At 48.9% G+C, this 19369-nt stretch overlaps 8 protein-coding genes across 8 annotated transcripts; 4 read left to right on the top strand and 4 right to left on the bottom strand.

Moving 5' to 3' along the window:
- Positions 1-1090: 1090 nt before the first annotated feature.
- Positions 1091-3066, top strand: Triagg1_1454 (uncharacterized protein; the record flags this gene model as incomplete). The annotated part of the gene is made up of 6 exons (XM_062895526.1): positions 1091-1321; positions 1384-1463; positions 1530-1807; positions 1877-2541; positions 2597-2701; positions 2773-3066. The coding sequence occupies 6 exons, from the start codon at positions 1091-1093 to the stop codon at positions 3064-3066; spliced, it is 1653 nt and encodes a 550-aa protein (XP_062759793.1).
- A 208-nt stretch (positions 3067-3274) lies between these two features.
- Triagg1_1455 (uncharacterized protein) lies at positions 3275-4971 on the bottom strand (the record flags this gene model as incomplete). The annotated part of the gene is made up of 2 exons (XM_062895527.1): positions 3275-4439; positions 4496-4971. 2 exons carry the CDS (start codon positions 4969-4971, stop codon positions 3275-3277), a joined length of 1641 nt encoding a protein of 546 aa, XP_062759794.1.
- Positions 4972-5567: 596 nt separating this feature from the next.
- On the bottom strand, positions 5568-6554 carry Triagg1_1456 (uncharacterized protein; the record flags this gene model as incomplete). Its single annotated transcript, XM_062895528.1, has 1 exon — positions 5568-6554. The coding sequence occupies one exon, from the start codon at positions 6552-6554 to the stop codon at positions 5568-5570; it is 987 nt and encodes a 328-aa protein (XP_062759795.1).
- A 1128-nt stretch (positions 6555-7682) lies between these two features.
- Triagg1_1457 (uncharacterized protein) lies at positions 7683-8770 on the top strand (the record flags this gene model as incomplete). Its single annotated transcript, XM_062895529.1, has 3 exons — positions 7683-7740; positions 7801-8224; positions 8281-8770. 3 exons carry the CDS (start codon positions 7683-7685, stop codon positions 8768-8770), a joined length of 972 nt encoding a protein of 323 aa, XP_062759796.1.
- A 605-nt stretch (positions 8771-9375) lies between these two features.
- On the bottom strand, positions 9376-11073 carry Triagg1_1458 (uncharacterized protein; the record flags this gene model as incomplete). The annotated part of the gene is made up of 5 exons (XM_062895530.1): positions 9376-9936; positions 9997-10649; positions 10712-10771; positions 10840-10918; positions 10987-11073. The coding sequence occupies 5 exons, from the start codon at positions 11071-11073 to the stop codon at positions 9376-9378; spliced, it is 1440 nt and encodes a 479-aa protein (XP_062759797.1).
- Positions 11074-15155: 4082 nt separating this feature from the next.
- Triagg1_1459 (uncharacterized protein) lies at positions 15156-15785 on the top strand (the record flags this gene model as incomplete). Its single annotated transcript, XM_062895531.1, has 2 exons — positions 15156-15493; positions 15563-15785. The coding sequence occupies 2 exons, from the start codon at positions 15156-15158 to the stop codon at positions 15783-15785; spliced, it is 561 nt and encodes a 186-aa protein (XP_062759798.1).
- A 668-nt stretch (positions 15786-16453) lies between these two features.
- Positions 16454-17183, top strand: Triagg1_1460 (uncharacterized protein; the record flags this gene model as incomplete). Its single annotated transcript, XM_062895533.1, has 2 exons — positions 16454-16931; positions 16984-17183. 2 exons carry the CDS (start codon positions 16454-16456, stop codon positions 17181-17183), a joined length of 678 nt encoding a protein of 225 aa, XP_062759799.1.
- A 115-nt stretch (positions 17184-17298) lies between these two features.
- Positions 17299-18906, bottom strand: Triagg1_1461 (transcriptional regulator family: Homeodomain; the record flags this gene model as incomplete). Its single annotated transcript, XM_062895534.1, has 1 exon — positions 17299-18906. One exon carries the CDS (start codon positions 18904-18906, stop codon positions 17299-17301), a length of 1608 nt encoding a protein of 535 aa, XP_062759800.1.
- Between the last annotated feature and the right edge of the window lie 463 nt (positions 18907-19369).

The following is a 19369-nucleotide window of genomic DNA, read 5'->3' on the forward strand; positions in this document are numbered from 1 at the left end:
AATAGCTATAAAGACCAAGGCCATGTGCTGTACAGAATAGGACGGTGGCTTTTGTTTAGTACAGTGTAGGTGTTTGCCCAAGGAGAGAGGCAGAGAGAGAATGTCGAGACTCCAATCTCTCTCTCTCTCTCTCTCTCTCTCTCTCTGTGCCAGGTTCGGTGAATTGCCATCTTGTTGGGGGTCAGCCGCCAGTCTGCATCAAGATAAGCCCCAAGCCTGTACATGCTCTGCACATGTACGAGTACTCGGTATGGTTTCCGTGCCTGAGGGTGATCGTGGCTGAGTAACTTCAGCTCGATTCCCGTTCAATAATGAAACACCAGTTGAGCCTCATTCAAGTTGTAATACACCCACGCATACGTCTGCTGCATCATCCCTCTGTGAAGCCCTTTCCCCCCTTGCGTGGCGGACGAAACCTCGTGGGACAGCAGACCAAAGTCTCACAGTTGAGGAGGCTAATCCACCGGTGAGCTGCCCATTCACCACAGCTAAACCATATACGGCACTTTGTACGTATGCATTTACGATGCTTTTACCCCGTCTCTCCGCGTCTCCAAAAAGTCTTGCCGCCGCTAGCCTTAGACCCAGCTCAATGGTTCGAGGGCTTATTGATCCCTGGCGCTCGGTGGGGGAACAAAAGATGGGGGAAAAGACTTGCGGAGGGCCACATGTTGTGGCGCTTTTGCCCTTGGGGTTTCTCTTCCAAGGGACTGAGACATTGCGGACGGAGGGTGATAGGGCTTTTGCTGCCGCTTTGGAACCAAGTGGGCGAGGGATTGCAACCTCCATCTCGTGCCTTGGTTACATACCCTTGTCGAAATTGGGCCTTTGCCTCGTGGCTCTTTCGGGGAGCCTGGGGAAGATATAGCCATAGTGTTGTAGCCTTGGTTACCTATCGCTGGACTGCGCGAAACCCATAAAGAGATCTCGGCCCGCTGTCAATCTCGCGTACATCCATTCTCTTCACCAGCCTTTCCCACCACCTCCCTTTCCCTTGCCGACATCCGAACGCTGCTATTCACTCGCAATAGCGCGCAGGGAAACAACAGCAACAGATTCAAGGAGAAGCGACAAGCGCGATATCAGAGAAATGGCGGAGAAGGACGAGTCGCGGCCAGAGCCGGTCATCGACCATGGCTCGATCAATGGCGATCACATTGACAAGTCGGCCATTGGAAACGTCACCGAGGTCCAGGGCAACACGCACTTCCACGAGACGGTCTCTGCGGCGCCGCTGAATCCCTGGTCGTGGACAAGCATTCAGCTCTACTGTATCCTCCTCGTGGCGGCGTTGAACGCGACATCATCTGGTTTCGATGGTGTAAGTAAAGAGACTCTTGCATTGTCGTCGGCAAGACACAATGACTGACCGTTCAAAAACAGTCCATCTTCAGCTCTATCAACGCCATGACTCAATACCAGGACTACTTTCATCACACGGAGCTCGGCTCTTCCACTGGAATGTAAGTATCGTCTTTCTGCGAACATCCAACCTCCGTCTGCTGTATCTCACACGGCCCTCTTTATAGCATCTTCATGATTTACACCATCGGTAACATGATCGGCTCTCTCTTCACCGGTCTCATTTGTGACCAGTTTGGCCGTCGCGCGGGTATGATGGCCGGTTCTCTGTTCATCATGGTCGGTGCCATCGTCCAGACGGCCGCCAAGTCCGATGCCTACCTCCTCGGAGGCCGTTTCACCCTCGGATTTGGTGTTGCCATCGGAACCTCGTCTGCACCTACATACGCTCTCGAGCTGGCGCCGCCCCAATGGCGAGCCCGAGTCGTCGGTTATTACAACACCTGTAAGTTGAGCCTCTTGTGGATGAAAAGGAGTTTCTTATACAGATGACTAACATGGGGGTGATGCTTAGTCTTCTACACCGGTGCCATTCTCGCCACCGGAGTCACATATGCCTCTGCCAAGAACAACAGCGAACTGGCCTTCCGTCTCCCCATGGGTCTCCAGCTCATCCCCCCGTTCTTCATCTTCGTCGGCGCACTTCTCATCCCCGAATCTCCTCGATGGCTCACCGCGACGGGCAAGAAGGAACAGGCTGCTGCAATCCTGGCCAAGTATCACGGAGGCGGCGACACCAACCACCCCGTGGTCCAGCTCGAGCTGCGCGAATTCGAACAATCAATCGAGCTGCAGAAGGCGTCCAACCTGTGGGACTACTGGGCGCTGGTCAAGGACCACAACGCCCGCTGGCGATTCACCATGATGTCCTTCATGTCCTTCTTCGCTCAGCTGTCTGGAAACTCTGTCTTGACTTACTACCTCCCTTCCATGTACAAGATTCTCGGCATCGTCTCCGTTGAGCGTCGACTGCTCCTCTCCTTTGCCAACTCTATTGTGTCTGCTACCGGCGCTGTTGCTGGATCTGCCACCAACGACAAGATTGGTCGTCGTACCAAGCTCTGGGTCGGAAGCATCGTCCTTGCAGGCCTGTTTGGTGCCGTCACAGGATTTTCCGCCAAGTTTGAGCACGGCTCGGCAGGGATCAGCACGTCCTTTAGCAACGCTGGTGTTGCCATGGTAAGTGATGCCCCATATCATTATTGCAACCTGTGCTGACATTGAGTGCGTCTAGATCTTCCTCTTCGGCTGTGCCTACTCCTTCGTGTACACTCCCCTGACTGCCACGTACTGTGCCGAAGTTTTGGCCAATCCTACCCGTGCCAAGGGTATGGGAGTTGTAAGTTTAGCCAAATATTACACGACGCTTCTCTACATCTGTTTCAGTTGCTGACTCCATTTTTCTTACAGCACGTCATCATGTCCAACTGCGCCAACCTCTACAACACCTACGTGACAGCGGTTGCTCTCGAAGCCATCAACTGGCGCTACTACCTCATCTTTGTCGGCCTCAACCTCATCTATTCCTTCATCTGGTGGTTCCTCGGTGTTGAGACCCGTGGCCGCACTCTTGAGGAGTTGGACGAAGTCTTCAACGCCAAGTTCCCGCCGCGTGCTGCTCTGCAAAAGCACATCATGGTCAAGAGACAGGATGGCCACCTCGCTGGTCTGAGTGACAATAGCGATATCGCTGACCGAGTTTAAGTGGATATTGCCGCAGGCGGTGTTGGGCTTTGTAATACCTGGAGGTGAAGCCGTTGGTGGAGAGCTAATTGCAATGAAGTGGAGGCTATATTTATCAAGATATTATATGCACGATTAATGATAAGAAGAAGTAGCAAGCGTTTGCTTGCCTACAAGTATTTACGAATGTCATCTACTCTGTCGAGTCTACTGTAATGCTTCCTAAGTGCTAATTTGGCTCCTCTTGTAGAATGCCGTACATATTTCCATGCCCTGAAAGATAGCTCGCCAGCTCGCCACTATCTTGATCATTCCCTTCTTGCACTCCATTCAGCTTGATGATATCTTCAATGGCCCATGCTACTCTCTCTGCGGCGACCTTGGCTCCTCCAATGTTCGGTGCTGCCGGTCCAAGCTGAAGAGCTCCCAACCGTCCGGCCAAGAACAAGGGCACGCCGTCTTTCCACATAAGATCCTCGTTGATGCAGGGGAATCCGCCATGCCCATGAATGGGATACTTTTGTAGCATGGTTTGCAGGTATGGTAGGCACGCAAAATCCGTTTGGATTCCTGTAGCGAAGTATATGTAGTCAAAAAGAGGCACATCCGCAATAGGCGGCTCTGTCTTGATGGCCCAGAAGCGGGATCCGTCGATTTCTTTCATCTCGGCGTCCACCAGGCTTGTATTAGTGTGAAGTTCGATATGGCCAGATGCAATGTATTTCTTCACTTTCTTGTGGTAAGTAGGTGTGAGACTGCCGCCGCCGCGGGCCTCCTTTATAATCTCGAGACGTTCAATATCCGAGTCTGCGGTCCAAAAACGCGCTTGCTCGGCGTTTTTGTATTTGCCCATCCATGAAAGATCAACGTCAAAATGCTTGATGCGTAGAGGACCTCGCATGAGGTGCCATATCTTGGTGACACCCCTTTTCAGGGCAAGCACGGCGAGCTGGGCGGAAGTAAGGCCGCCGCCAATGATGAGAACATTCGTAGGCTTGCCAGCGGCGATGCGAGATTTGACAAGAGGGTCGGGGAATTCTTTGATTTGCATACTGTGGCATGCTTGAGGAAGCGTACCGCTGGCTGTGAAAGGAGCAGATGGGAGAGGAGGGATTTTGGGAGTATTTGCAGGGCCGACGGCGAGGACAACGGTTTTGGCGTAATATCGTCGCGTTGCGTCTGTAGTGACAGTAAACAGTTTTGCACCGTTTACCGAAACGCCTCTAACTTCGCCGTAGTCGAGGTCTTGTAGTGTTTCCTTGCGGATGAGCTGCTCTCCAAGATTGTATCGTCCCGCCACATCCTCGCAATGATCGCGAAAGAGGGCTTGAGATGGTGTGTAGTAGTCGTTTCGCTCTCTAAGGTTGATGGAAATCCTTGCTTCTTGTCTTGCGCTCTTTTGTTAGCATATTGTATATGATAGGGGCTGGGGAACGGAAAAATCACATACTTGCCACCGCAAACTCGGCCCTTGGCCATCTTTTTGCTCGCGTGTTTGCTTATCTCCTTGCCGACACAGTTGCGGATCTCAACCAGCTCATCCTCTCGCTGATGAGCATATGCATGCGCGAGAAGCGCATCTCTATCAAGGGGATCAACGTGCCAGAGCATCGGGCTGCGCAAATGCGAAATGTCATACATCTTGAAAAGATGATTCCATCGGCCCAACCACTTGTTATCCGTGGCGTCCAAGACGAGCATCTTGTACTCGGGCCGACAGTGGCAGGTTTGTGATATTTTGCCGCTTTTTACATGTTTGAGGCTGACGTTCTTCCCGTATTTGCCAATCCAATGGAAACGGCGGTGTTCTTCGTCGGTGAAGAGGGCGGCTGGAGTGTGTTCGCGCAGTCGAGAGGCTGTTGAGAGGCCACAGGGACCGGCACCAACAATGATGACATCGTATACTTCGTCTTCCACTTCAGCCATGGTTCTTGAGTAGAATTGGTATGAGTCGGCGTGGTTTCCTTCGATGGAAAAGAGTTGGTAGGGAATACTTTAAAAAGAGATGCTGCAGTGTTGCTATACGATGGATGAAGTCTTGTTCACCCATTGCTATTATCTGGTTCATTATTGGGAACCTTGATGGCAAGTCTTTGTCTTTGTCTTTGTAATAACAATCTACACATTCATCCCATTTGTTCAATAAGGCTAGACTTGATAAGATGTTCAGTATGGGGTTGCGTGGACCTTGATGGACTTGTGGGGGAAGCCATCAAGGTTCCGCGTTGCTTGCAGCTATTCCTTAGCTCAACTAAGAAACAAACACGACCTCGACACTCAGAATTTCTTTTTTGTTACATTTAATGTTCAAAATAACTATTGAATTAATCTTATGGCTAGAAAATTGAGCTACTCATAAATAAAATCCATTTCTGTGGACAAAGTGACTCTTTTAACAAGACGGGATGGACATTGTTCATCTAGGTGACACGAAAGACAACTTGGCAGCCCACCAAAAATGTATTGAGGCCCTCCCCACAACATATATATTTAGATGCCAGTACAATAGCTCTCAGCATAACTCATGGGATGACAGCACTCAGGTCTACCGCGACCAGCTTCCCTGGCTCCATTATGGTACCATTGATAGGTGAAAAGCGGTCGCCTGATGTTGTTACAAAGAGCCTTTTCTTCTGATGCGGTCCTCTTCCAAATTGCGCAGCTGTTCCACCGCCAACGGCAAGCGAATCAGCTGTTCCAGCCAATTGTTGCACGCGTCCGTCGAGCGAAACTCGAATAACAGTGTTCTGACCCGTAGTTGGCAAATACACAGTCCCATCCGGTTGCACGTCAAAGTCATCGCACATGAAACCCTCAGCGATCCGCTGGATGCCGCCGGTCTTTGTGCCATTTTTAGCTATGGGAAACCTGCTTAGACTCATTTGAGCTGTATTGGTGAAATAAAGGTAACCATTCTGAATGTGCACTCCATTTATTCCTGCGGGGGTGCTGCTGCCCGCTGGAATTGCCATTGACGGATCTTGAAGCAAAATCTCGTAATAACCTGTCGATATATCGACCTTCCACAGGAGACCCAAGTTAGTATCGGTTACAACGACTGTTTTGGGGTCAAGAGTTGCAATGCCGTTCAAGAAGCTCGCACGATCAATCCTGGTGATGGGGTAAGTCTGAGGTTCCCCATGCGTGAGATCTAGGCCCCAGATCTGAAAAGAGCCATCGACTGCCCCTTTGCTGGTGATATTTCCGGCGTTGAAGGCGTAGACATTGGGAGAAGTCTCTGTGATACCGAGTATGCTTACCACATCGCCCTCAATGGTGATGACTCGAGTATGAGTGGGATATGCAGGGTCAATCCACCATATCTCCGGAATGTCGATTCTGGTGGCGAGGAGTGTGCCGTCTGTACGAGTGATGAGATTCTCGAACTGCGTTCCATTTTGTTGCAGTTGGACGACAGTCTTGATAGGAGCACCTGACACAGATTGATCGGTTGGTACTGCTATAGCTGCCACAGCTGCACTGAGTATCGTAATAATAGACTGCAGCATATTCGTATTCTGACTTCCGTCGAAGATTGAAGAGATCAATTTAAAACTGAGCTTTATAAAAAATAAGAGGGTAATGCACCTGAATGGATGTTATATGTTCTCATGCCATGTTGAATCTGGGAGTTAGAGACTTCAAGTAACTTCTTATATATTCACGCACGACGCTTCATTATTAATAATTACTCCCATGTAGTTAATATGCTCTCCTTTCTTCGATGTCACATTCACCTTAGGAGCCACTCATTCCTCCGCCTTCTCCACAACTTGGCCTTGTGTCAGCAAACAAGTTGTGTCTTGGCGCATGAAGCTTTTACTGCTACATCTCTAGTTATGTATATACATGACCCATCGTATTAGATTATGTTTAGAGCATAGACGAAACTTACAACCCCAAAAGATGATTTGGAGAGACCCAATTACCACCACTTGATACAACGTAGAAGGAGGTGTAGGCTGGGCAGAAACCCAAACATGCTCCAATATCTCCAGTGACTGTGGCGATTTTCTTTCTATGTCTTACCTTTGCTGCGAATCCTCGCTATAATTAGGCCATCTGTACGTATAACCCATAACTTTCCTGATCTGTGCTTGATCTGCAGCCTGCGTACGCCTTTAGAGCCTACCCACGCATTCCACGGAAGGCAGCATTGCAAGACTTTTAGCTCCTCGTCTGAGCAGTCAGGGCTATGCGGTTTGAACGGTTGGCTTCTCCTATTTCCGTGTTTGGTGAGTGGGATTCGGTAATGGCGTGGGATGCTGCTTGATTCTGCCGAGTAACTGTATCTGCGATGTAACACTTCGAAATCGCCCCACGCCGTTATGCCGAATTGCTTGGCACGCCGGAGTAAGAAATGATGACGAGTCTAATTGTGGTCCGCAGGCTTAACTCCTTTAGCGGATTTTAAGAGACTTAATTTGTAAATATTCAGAGATTCGATGTCTGTATGGACAGGCTTACTTGAACTTCGGAATAGCATCATTTTTAATGATGGAAGAAGCCATGGGTGATGCGGAGAAGCAATGCTGCTTCGCCGGTATATAAGATGCTCTGAATATGGCCGTGATTATATAGGATATGAGGCAGAATATCACCAAAGAGATAACATCTAATATCCCATCAACACTACAATGCTTCGAGCTCTTGTATTTACTATGCTGAGTCTGCCGAGCCTCTGCTTGGCTACAGGTATGTCAAGCAATGCCCGATTCTCAAATTTGAACAACATTGAACCCAAGTCAAATATAGACAATTCCAGCACTCTGATTGATCCAATTGCCCGTTATTCAGACATGCGCCTCAGTTTGCCGACTGGCGCTGCTGCTGAATTCCCTGTTCTTCAGTCCAGCCTCGATCAACGCCCAGACTGCGGCGAGACGTCATACAAAGGAGCTGGACGACTTCGGGGTCTCAATGCTCTGATCACGGGAGGAGACTCTGGTATCGGAAGAGCCATTGTGATTGCATACCTTCGTGAAGGAGCCAACGTTGCCGTCAACTACATGGAGGAAGAGGAATCTGATGCCCAAGATCTAGCTGATTTTCTTACCAAAGAGGGATTGTCTTTTGAACGCATTCCCGGAAACTTGCTAAATGAGACTTTCTGCACCTGGCTCGTCCAAGAAGCCCATCGCCGTCTTGGCGGTCTCGATATTCTGGTCAATCATGCTGGGTAAGGAAGCCTGAGAGTCCCAGTAGGTTATAAGAAAAACTGACATGACTGCACAGAATCTCTGGTTATACTCAAGGTCCGAATTGGCGCCCTATTGCCAACGAATCAACAGAGCAGTTTGACCAAGTATTTCGCACCAACGTTTATGCTAGCTTTTTCTTGACGAGAGCCGCCGTGCCTCTGCTTCCTCGCGGTGGCAATGTGGTCTTTACCGCTTCTACTGTTGCCATGGAGCCAAACGCTGGGGCCCTTGCCTATGGAGCGAGTAAAGCAGCCATCGTCATGATGGTCCGTAACTTGGCCCAGCAGCTTGCTGAGGATGGCATTCGGGTTAATGGTGTTGCTCCCGGCTTTACCTATACCCCTTTCTTAGCCGCTGGGGGGTTCACTACTGAGTCTGTGAAGGAAATATCTGAGGGCACTTTCTTTAGACGCCCTGCTCAGCCTGCAGAACTTGCACCGTTGTATGTGAGTGTCGTTGATGCATCATCTTCGTATGTGAGTGGAGAGATTTACGGGAACAGCGGAGCGACACACGGTTTTTAGATCTGGCAATATGTGCTCTTTCTGCTTTGAAGTCGTCCATCTCGTCATGTCTATAGCAGATGACTTATACAATGGCAACGCCCCTATATAGTTTGAGATATAATCTTGTAAAGTGCACTATCAAATCGAATCACGCTTTTTTTCTTACTAAATCTCATACATTCTTCTTTCTATCATCAACATAATCACGCTCTTCGCACTAACACTAACACACTTGGTAGCGTTTCTGGTGATCCATTTCTGCTCTGATTTCTGACTCACAACTCCCCACTTCACCTTCGAGTGGAAATTTTTCACCTCCACAAATCCATCCATCCATACCTAGCGATTTACGAGCGTTTCCTTCCAACAAGCGAATCAAAAGCAATTTGGCGCAGTGGAAGCGCGCCGGGCTCATAACCCGGAGGTCGCACGATCGAAACGTGCAATTGCTATTTCGCCTTGCTTTTTTCTTTCTTTTTTCCCTTTCTTTTCCTGTCTGGTTTTACCGTATCATTAGAGTGAGCTTGGATACGGGCTTTCTTTTTGTCATCAAGTCGTAAATCATTAATCGTCAAGTCGACCACTGCATAACTGTACAGTTGAACCGCCAGAGAACATGCAGTTTACCGCCACTTCTTCCACGTAAAAGAGCAATAGACACCCGTGATGACGCACAAGACACCCAAGAAAGAGCATAAATGCAGCCACTCTTGGTTCGTGTTAAAGTGGAAAAAGCTTCCACAAGCAGGACCAAGGAAAAGGCCCAAGGCCCACGCCGTACTCAGGCCGCTCAGCATCATGCCGGGGGTCAGCATCCTCAACTCCCAACTTAATTCCACGCCGCTGGCTCGAATTCGGCTTCTTAAAGCCTCGGCTCTCTGTGCGGCTGCAGAAATGGCGGTTGTTTGCGTCGTTGTGCCGAGAGAGATGCAGAGGCCAATGAACCCGATGTTGACCACAAAGAGGATCTGAGTGGTATGATCATCTCCGGTGAGAAAGCCTAGAGTGACCATGAAGACACCGCATGCGAGCGATGCTATGGTGCTGAACCATCGAGGGCCGTTCAAGGTGGTATATTTGCCTACCAAAGGGCCGCCCACCATGGGGAAAAGCAAGGCGAACATGACGCCGCCACCGGCAGACGAAGTCCAGCCAAAATGTCGAAGAACGTAGATTGGGATGGTCTGATAGGTTTGTCAGTAAAATACCAAAAAAAGAAAATGTGACATGTGAGGTGAGCTTACAGCTTCCAAAGCTGATCTGACGACACATGCTATGGCGGCACCGATGACGCTGGAGAGCCAATTCCATCCCAGAGTCCTCAATGCTGCTACATCATCATCGCATTCGGTCGTACCAGAAAGTGCCGATCGGTCGTCATCCCCTCCATGTTCCAGATCTGTCGATGAAATGTGGTCTATCGTTCCGTGAGATACCGCCACCGAGTTAGCCAACAAAGCATCTGTTTCGGAAACTCCCTTGACCGCATCCACTAGGGTTTGCTGCTGTGATCCCGATTCTTTTTCTTTGACTAGGAGTCGTAGAACAATGTCGCCCGCAATCACTACCTCTACTACACCAAACACGGCCCAGTGTCCCAGCTTTTCATATAGGTAGCCCCCAAGTAGAGGCCCAATGAGCTCGCCGATTGTAGCGCCCAACGTCGTGTAACCCATACACACTCCTAAATTAGCTTCGTCCACCTGCGAGACTAGAAAAGCGATGCCAGACACCCATACGAGGGCCTCGGAAGCTCCTTGCAGAGCACGAGCGAAGATGATGAGGTATGGATCTACACTGAGAAAGAAGAGCAAGGTGGCAATAAGCATAATGCCAATGCCGACAAGAAACGGCCGGCTTTTTGAGACGTTGCCATCGGCAATGTATCCAGCAATCCCTAGACGCAGATCAGTACTTGCATCTTAACAAGGTTGCTGAGTGAGAATTTGGTCAACATACAGTTGGTGATAAGCAGTGCCATTCCGAAAGACTCGAGAGATAACGCAGCCCAGCTGTCGACTTTTGATCGGCCACTAACGTCAGCAAGATTCGAATTTAGCTGCTGATGAAACGCAGTTGATTCTAACCATCTTCTGGAGGTGTCTTCAGCCGACCCGTGAAGAGCTCTGGTAAAAATGGTATAACCAAATCATACACCAACCCGTCCTATGAAGCGACATCAATTAGCCCTTGGTTCAGATTTTTGAGATCCATTCATCAGCTCTGTTACTTACTGTAAACACTGCAAATGCGACTGCAAAGGTCACCAGTCCCTCCGACGAGCGCCATGGCCGTGCTCCTCTTTCTGATAGGCGGCCCATCACAGGCACTTCAGGATGGCTCGCTGGATGGTGGCGATGGACGTGGGAAGAGCAGAGTAAACAGGTAGGATTCCAGGAAAATATATTCTTAGAAGAAACATGCTATAGAAGCTGAAGGGACCCCGATATTTTAATACTCCAAAGCTTCACCGCAACAAGAGACGTAGGATCAAGATCTGGAAGAAGGTCGGGTGGGAGGGACGGCAGATGCTCGAAAGGGAGGGTACACGATGCCCAAGTCCCTGTCCACAAATTGGCGAGCCATCGTTATTCTCCCTATACTAGTATAAGAAAGACTTGGTTGTCAATACAACAAGCGCCTGTATACTCCGTAATACATGGAGTACTTTGTAGACTTGTGTAGACATGGACCAGCGCGACAGGTCATACGAAGTGGTGGCGGAATGAGCAGCGAGGCGGGAGGATACTAGCAAATTGGAGAGCCTGCCGTACCCCCATGCATATGTCTCACAGTAATAAAAAGAGCAAACACCAACTCACGATGGGCGTCTGGTAATCAGCCACTATTACAAGGAGGCGATAACATGCCGCCTCTTCCACACGCCCCAGCCAGGTTCCACTGCCACCTCCATACGGAGAGAACGGACTTTGTAGTATATTCAAGTCTTGATTTTGCTCCGAGTTCGGTACTACGCGAACACAGCCCTGTTACGAAGCCATTTACAATCATCGAGAGCTGACGCAGGGATGGCTAATGGCATCAGTGCGTTCTGGAGCTGAGCATGAAAAGGTGAGAGATGATACGTGAGGCCCTTATCGTGAGAGATTCGGTACTGATGTTCCGACTGCAGCAAGGAGGCTTCCCTCCTGCATGTTTCTCCACTCCCGAATCGAGGGATGTGAGATATAGGCCTATTAGCCTCTCTGGAACAAGAAAGATGCACGGGCGCTCATGATCAAAGATCCACCGGAGGGCTGCCTGCATATGATCCTTGACAAAGAGAGATGCCGCCTATACACGGACTCTATTGATGCAGCTTTGACTGACTCGACAGGTGGTATGCACAGTCGGCGACTCACCGACCTGCAGCTTCGAGGCCGTTCGCTTTTCAGAGACAATTCCACACAATGAGTGCATGATTCACTGACTGAGCGGGTGATTGAATTCATGTAGCGTACATGTCAGTACTCGTAGAGCAGAGGGTGGCACTAGCTCTCTGCATGTCTCAGCAAACCTCCGCTATCACCATTGCTCTCGCCACGGAGATCATCTTCCTGACGTTGAAATGTAATTCGAGAGACTTTGGGTCATTTTATTGCGAGATGATAACATGATAAGCTCAGGAGGTGTTTGTCTCTTCTGCAAAAAGCAAACACAACATCCATGTTTGAGATTGCACATTGCATTCAGAATGGATGCCGTACGTCTCGCTTCCGCCACGGGGATGCCGGTGTACCCTGATTCCATGCCTTTGGCGCGACATGCTTTATACGCACAAGCCACAGAGAGAGGAGATTAATCCATCTGCAAGATGCGATTTTTTTGCCCCGAAAAGGACATCATGATCCGTGTCTAATGGCCAGCTTAACTTCCTTATACAGGCCCCAAAGCGCTGCCAGGGATTCAGCTTGCCCCTCCCTACCAACCCCGCGCCTTGATAATTGGTTTCGTTCCGAGTATTAGCTTGGTTGCTACGCTTCCGTACGACTCTAGAGCGGTTGGAGCTGGGGAAAATGGCGGTCGTGGGGGCAAAATTCCCTCAAATCACGAGACGCGGTGGGAAAAGAGGCATCGTGACTTTTCGGGGAGCCGGCGAATGAGGGGCCTCCAAAGCCTCACGTTACAGGCGCGTAAGGGGGACTAGGGAATCTGGCCGGGGCGGTTAGTATACCAACGGAGATTTTGGTCATTTAGCACGAAGGCGTGCGTGGCTTCAAGCACCGAGGGGATGAGTTTGAACGCAAGCTTGGTCTTGCATGACGAATCTCACGCAGAGGGTCGAATGCTGTTGCAGAAAATGTGATTTTTGTTCTGTTCTGAAACTGTCTGAGCTGCCAAGGCACCGGGCACATGACGAGATGAAACAGTAGAACTATCTGCCTCTGTATCTATAGGCTTGAACTGATCATTGATGGGAGTATTATCGACCGCCTATTGTGCGCTTGGTATGAATTGAATAGCGAAAATAATAGACAACCTGGAACGCAATGGGTCGTCTTTGCGACATGTGTCTGCTTGATCGAAACCGAGGCTTAGATCTAAATGTGTGTCCTTTGCATTGAGTAAATCGAGGCTATCAATCATTATCTGGGAAGCGTGTATGATCGTCTAACTCAACGGAAAGAAACAGTAGTTAGGATGCGTATATTCATGTTGCATCGCCGCCTCGATTGTTATGACTGCAATATGAGGTCTTGACACTTTCGATGTCGATCCAGCACGAGTTTTGTAGGAATCGCCACTTCTATGATTTAGCGATCATTGCGATTCTACTAATGAAAGCCCAAAGGAGGAGACTGCAGTATTTGCACCATCTGTTGGCGATCTCCAATCAAGAAGCTCCATTTATTTGGAGGTGAAGTGCACGATGTGGCACTGATTCGGTAAAGGCTACATCGATTATTCAGATTTATTGTCTTGGTTCTATTAGTTGGAATACAAGAAAGGCTGTCGGCGCCATATACAATAATAAAAAACAGAATAGATCAAAGTTTGACTTATACACAAAGTTCTCGGTACATGATACATGGCGCACGGAAGAATTAAAGTCAAGCCATAGACCTGACTTATAAGGTTTGGGAATAAATCCACGACTGATGTAAAGATCTGAGTAATATATATGGCTAAAGGAGCCTGGGGATTTACACGTAGATACGTCATGGAGATCAATTACATGGTGATAGTGGTGTAGAATATTTTCAATCCGCATCGGTATTATCATCATTCTCTGCAATGCGTGCCATTTGGAGTAAATTGACTCTAGTTAGTGAAGAAGAATGTCGTGGCCACATTTGGAAATGCTGATAAAGTTCTACCGTCTCCTATTCGTCGGGTAGCGAAAGCGTCTTGGATGACTTAGAAAACGGATTGGAGAAGAGGGAGCCACAAGCTTTGACGAGAAACCTAGATACATTAATCGGCCCTTCTCTATAATCCCTCATTGGCATATAATCACCTAGACACACTGGCCGATCTATAAAGAAGCAGGACATGATATTAAAACTGAATGAGACGACCTGCTATTTTCAAGACATCGTGGTTGGAAGACGAAGCATCAACACTCTTGCGATGCTAAGCGAATTTCACATGCAAACTCGGCCGTACCTGCGCACTAATGACATTAGGCTATGAGTTAAAATAGTCATTTGACTTGGCTTAATAGATTTACGACAGAATGGAATGCTTGGCTCAGCACTTCAGTGAAACAGAGGGTGGTTTTGGACAGGGTTCTCCGCCTTATAAGCGCCGGCAAATAGCTGAGAGAAGAAGCCGTTTCTGTGTCTGCAAGCCCGGCTTATTAGTGTATTGGTGAGGACTGGAGACAGCTTTGGCCTTATCATTGCTTCAGTTTTTAGCCACTGCCACGAGGCTTGTGCCTTTTTGTGGTTTCCACCGAGCCTTTCAATCAAAGTTCCTACCCAAGGCGCAAGATTATTCGCGCATCTGGAATATGCTTTTTTTTTTAATCGCCCGCAGCGTCATCCGAAAATGTAGACAAGCCGGCGCCTTGCCTTTCCTGTTACCGGCACAGCCCAACCAGGAAGGGCAGAGCCGTCCGTGGGCGATCGGCGACTATTCGGGATGCGGTTGGCTTCTGGAAAAGCCTCTTGGCATAGTATAAGGATATCCTCCTTCAGGCAGGTCCATGATATGGGTGGAAGCTTGTTGAGACTTTTTGTCTGTCGGCACATCTTCTACGCCAAGTCTAAGCTGGGTGGATAGGTTTCAGTTACGAGGATAACGAGTACATAGGTAGCATTGGCATTACAAATAATTATAGGACTAGATATTGGCATTATGTATAAAAGGAGCAATCGTTCGCTCTCGAACCTGGGGAAAAAGAGACGTCCAGATACTTTAACACAATTGCCATCAAAGTAAAAGGCTCCATCCTCTCATCATGAAGTTCGCAGCTATTCTGGCCGCTCTGGCCCCGGCCGTTCTGGCATTGCCGGCCTCTGAAGCGGCAGTGACCCGGCGCCAAACCACCCTCTCAGCCATCACAGACCAATATCTCTTCAGCATCACCCTCCCCGACTTCATCTCTCGCCGCAACGCCAAGAACCCAGCCACCCTTGACTGGAGCTCTGACGGCTGCACCAGCTCACCCGATAACCCTTTTGGATTCCCCTTTGTTCCCGCTTGTTACCGCCACGACTTTGGCTACCAGAACTACCGCATCCAAAACCGATTCACAGAGAGCGGCAAGCTCAGCATCGATAACAACTTCAAGGCCGAGTAAGTTGACGCAATATACATGCCGTTAAGAGGCAAAGATGGATTGCTAATCATGGCAACAAACTATAGTCTGTACTTCCAGTGCCAAACATCAAGTGTTCAAAGCGTTTGCAATGCTCTTGCTGATGTTTACTACGCTGCTGTGAGAGCGTTCGGAGGTGGCGATGCCTCTCCTGGAAAGCGTGAACAATCACAAGAGGACTTGGTGAAGGTGTATGAAGAGAAGGTGGAGATTTACAACAAGGCTGTGAAGGATGCTCAGGACAAGGGACTGCTGCCCATCTTGGAGTAAGGTGATGAAATAGTATATACGCTTTGATATGACTGATGATGCCAAATATGAAACAAAATTATTCTACAAGTCTCATGATTGATGGACACGTTTGATGTTGGCCTGAGCGAACCGGAGTACATATGAAAGCAGCTTTCTCCCAGTTCAGCATTTGGGGGATGTTTTACAAGGTACTAATTCTATGCAATCGTTTACAGCATATCCACATACAAAGCCCAATATATATTGTTAGACAACAAGTTTCCCCATGTCCAAGCAATCAAGCTTAATTCTGCCTTGTCTTGCGCGTTCTGCTTCAATATTTTGTACCCCGCACCCTTCAATACTACCCCGCATCGCTCGCTCTGGCAATAGTCGGATCAGATAATAGAGGCGTCTCGGTTTCGGCTCGGCGGACGGGAACTACCCAGTGCGGAAAATACCCATCACGCACAACATTCCAAGGAGGAGCTGAATTGATGCAATAGCAGGCCTAATTCCTAGGGCGTTGAATGGCACTTATAGTGGACCGCCGCTTGGAAACTCCCGACTGAAGCGCCGATCGGGGCCGGTCAGTCTCAACTATATAAACCTGCACATGGAGTGAGAGAGCATCGGCCATAATTGTCATGCGTTGTTGAGAATATATTGCTTGAATAGAGTATCTCGACTTATTCTAGCTTTTTGACATGTCAGCTCCGTCTCCAAATCCCGTCGTGGCGCCTTATCATGTCCACGCACTGCTCAATCGTCTTCACGAGGAATCCCTTACCCAAGAAGCAGCGCTTCCGTCCACGTATTTGAGCAACCCCGATGGCTTTGATGACTTGATGAGGGACAAATTCATTGCTCTAGATCAGGACAAGTGTCAATTTGTCTATCAGCTGGCCAGAGCAATAGGAGCTCGCAACATTGCCGAGATCGGGACCAGCTTCGGGGTGAGCACCATCTACCTTGCATTGGCAGTGGGAAGCAATGTCGAGCGCTTGGGGGGCGAGGGTAAAATTATTGCCACGGAAAAAGAGCATACAAAAGCAGAGAAGGCTCGTCAACACTGGAGGGAAGCCGGTGACGATCTAGTGACGCGTCATATCGATTTGAGAGAAGGAGATCTTCTCGAGACGCTAAAGAATAACATTCCACAGCTTGATCTGGTCCTTATTGACAGTGAGTTGAGATTTCATCTGGTCGAAAACCATTGAATCTAATCGCTATCTAGTCTGGGCTCCTGTCGCTCTACCCGCGTTGAAGCTGCTGGAGCCGAAGCTCAGGTCTGGAGCTGTTGTCATCATCGACAATTCAATTAGTTCTGCCACTAGATACAAGGAGCTATTAGGCCACCTGAGGTCTCCGACAAACGGATATACAAATCTGACGCTCCCGTACTCCAACGGTTTGGAGTTGTGCGTCAAGATCTAATAAGAAAGAGCGCCAGGAAAATTTAGTCTTAATATGATCAACTCTACTTATTTCACAATCTAGTCTGTACGAGCTTTTCTGAACTCTCTTTTTGTGACCCGAGAAAGTCTCAGAGCTAGGATTCTCTAGTCGATTCATCATCAATCTCGATGTTTCCAAGAGTTGTCAAGGAAAACTCCCGACTTATTTCCATAAGCTCCGCCAAGCATTCAGGGCTTTGGCACCACCATGGGAGCGTAGGCTCAGTATTATCAAGTGTTTGACTTGTCACTAACTTTGACCCCGACTTTCTCTCTATAGCTTCACGTGGAAGCGAGGACTTGTTTGTGTCTGAGATTGTTATGGGATGTGAGGCTAACTGCGAAGCTTCATCTGGTAATGAAGGCGCCAACTCTTGCTGGCCAGGCGCTGATGCCAATCCATGCCCAATTTTAAACAATGTCAGCCACTGATCGTTGTCTGCGGGAGTTTGATTCAGCGGATCATCATCGCCGTATAAAATAAGCCGAGCCTGGCGGCGAAGGATATCGCAGTTGATGGTATCGCCATTTGCGCGCGCCGAAACAACAAAATCACCAAGACGGGCTGTAAGTACCTCAAACACATTCGGAGGGTTCTGCTTCTCTGGTGACGAGAGGGTCTTCTTCAAAACACCCTTTGAGGCACTAAAGGGCTCCAAGTCTAAGGACTCGGCACCTATGAGGTAAGGAGGCATTGCGCTCTGGACAAGCATCGCGATCGAAGGCTCGAGCCCTCGATCTCCATTCCAATCTTTCATGGATTTTCCTCTTCTGAAATGGTCCACTAGATGGTCATTGCGGTCGGACCAGAGAGTAAATGTCTCTCCGCAAAAACCGCATCGGGATTTCACTTGGGAGATTTTTGACTTCCAGGAATGCATTGACGGTATCATTTTGTCAATGCCATGTGCCAGACGTAGGTGTTGGAGCAGGTGGTCCTTTCTATGGAATGTTCTGAGCGCCTGAGGTTTCATGATGCAGTCGGAAATGTGATGAGACTCGAGATGAGCGTCGGTAGTATCAGATGAGTCACACAGGGAACATTTTGGAGCCTCAGCTCCAAGATCCCATCTCTTGGGTCCAGCGGGTAGACAACTCCACCGTTCAAGAGCTAGATGGAGTGTCGCCTCGTGTCTCGTCCAGTCATACCTTGATTTGAAAGTGTCTGTACAGAATGTGCACTGATATATTCGCGGATTTCTCTCTTCTGCTGGTTCGTTGGTGGCCTTATGGCGCCAACCCGTACGTGAATTGCGACGATGACCACTTCTGTGACCCGAGTCGGAAGGGTTAGAAGAATGCGCTTCGTCTTGAGAGCCAATTCCATCCAAGGCGTCTTGAGTTACAAGCTGGGGGATGGCGCCAGAAGAAGAGGAGCGCTGGAGGCGATCAATTGCCTCGACGTTGTTTCGTTGTTCTTGTGTCGCATCGAAAGACCCAGGCAGCGATAGAGATACAGGATTGGCGCTGATGTCGGTTAATTCGCTTGACTGCCGTTCAGCATCTCTTCGTCTCGCATTCACGAACCATTGTGATACTTGGCGAACGCTCAAGCTGGTTTGACGACTAAGCTCCTCTTTCTCCGCTGCGCTTGGGTACGGCCAGGTTAAATTGGAAGTGTACCATTGCCTTAGTAGCTGTGTAGAGCTCCATGAATGTCTGGTGGTTGGCCGAGTTGAGTTATTCCCTGGTGCATTTTCCATGTTTAAAACATGTCCAATGTGGGTTTGCTGTTTTGTGCAACTTTTAATGCTCCAGCTCTCTGTTTCCGCGGCGTAGGTATTCCTGGAACTGCGAGACGGTGCCACATCATACAAATCATCGCAGAACTTTTTCTGTCCTGTATTCTTGTTTTGTAGAAGAATAGAGAGGAGTTGTGAGCACTAAATTGTTAACTGGCGAGACGAAGAGATGGTTGGATGAGGGATGGCGGCAACTAGAAGAGGAGTTATCAGTAGCCCGACAATCTCCGGGTTTACATCCACTAGATGACGTCTAAAGCCCTTTTCGCGCGCGATATTCTCGTATTCTCGTATCCTTCCGCATAATACCTAATTGCAGAGTATGTCTGGCTACATCATATCGTATAAAGTTCCCTCAAATCGGGATGATGCATTGAGATGTACTTGTTACTACGCCAGGGTATGGATTCTCAAGTGCCTCGGA

This window comes from Trichoderma aggressivum, assembly GCF_033847375.1.
Source record: "Trichoderma aggressivum f. europaeum strain CBS 100526 chromosome Unknown scaffold_003, whole genome shotgun sequence".
Taxonomy (NCBI): Eukaryota; Fungi; Ascomycota; class Sordariomycetes; order Hypocreales; family Hypocreaceae; genus Trichoderma; species Trichoderma aggressivum.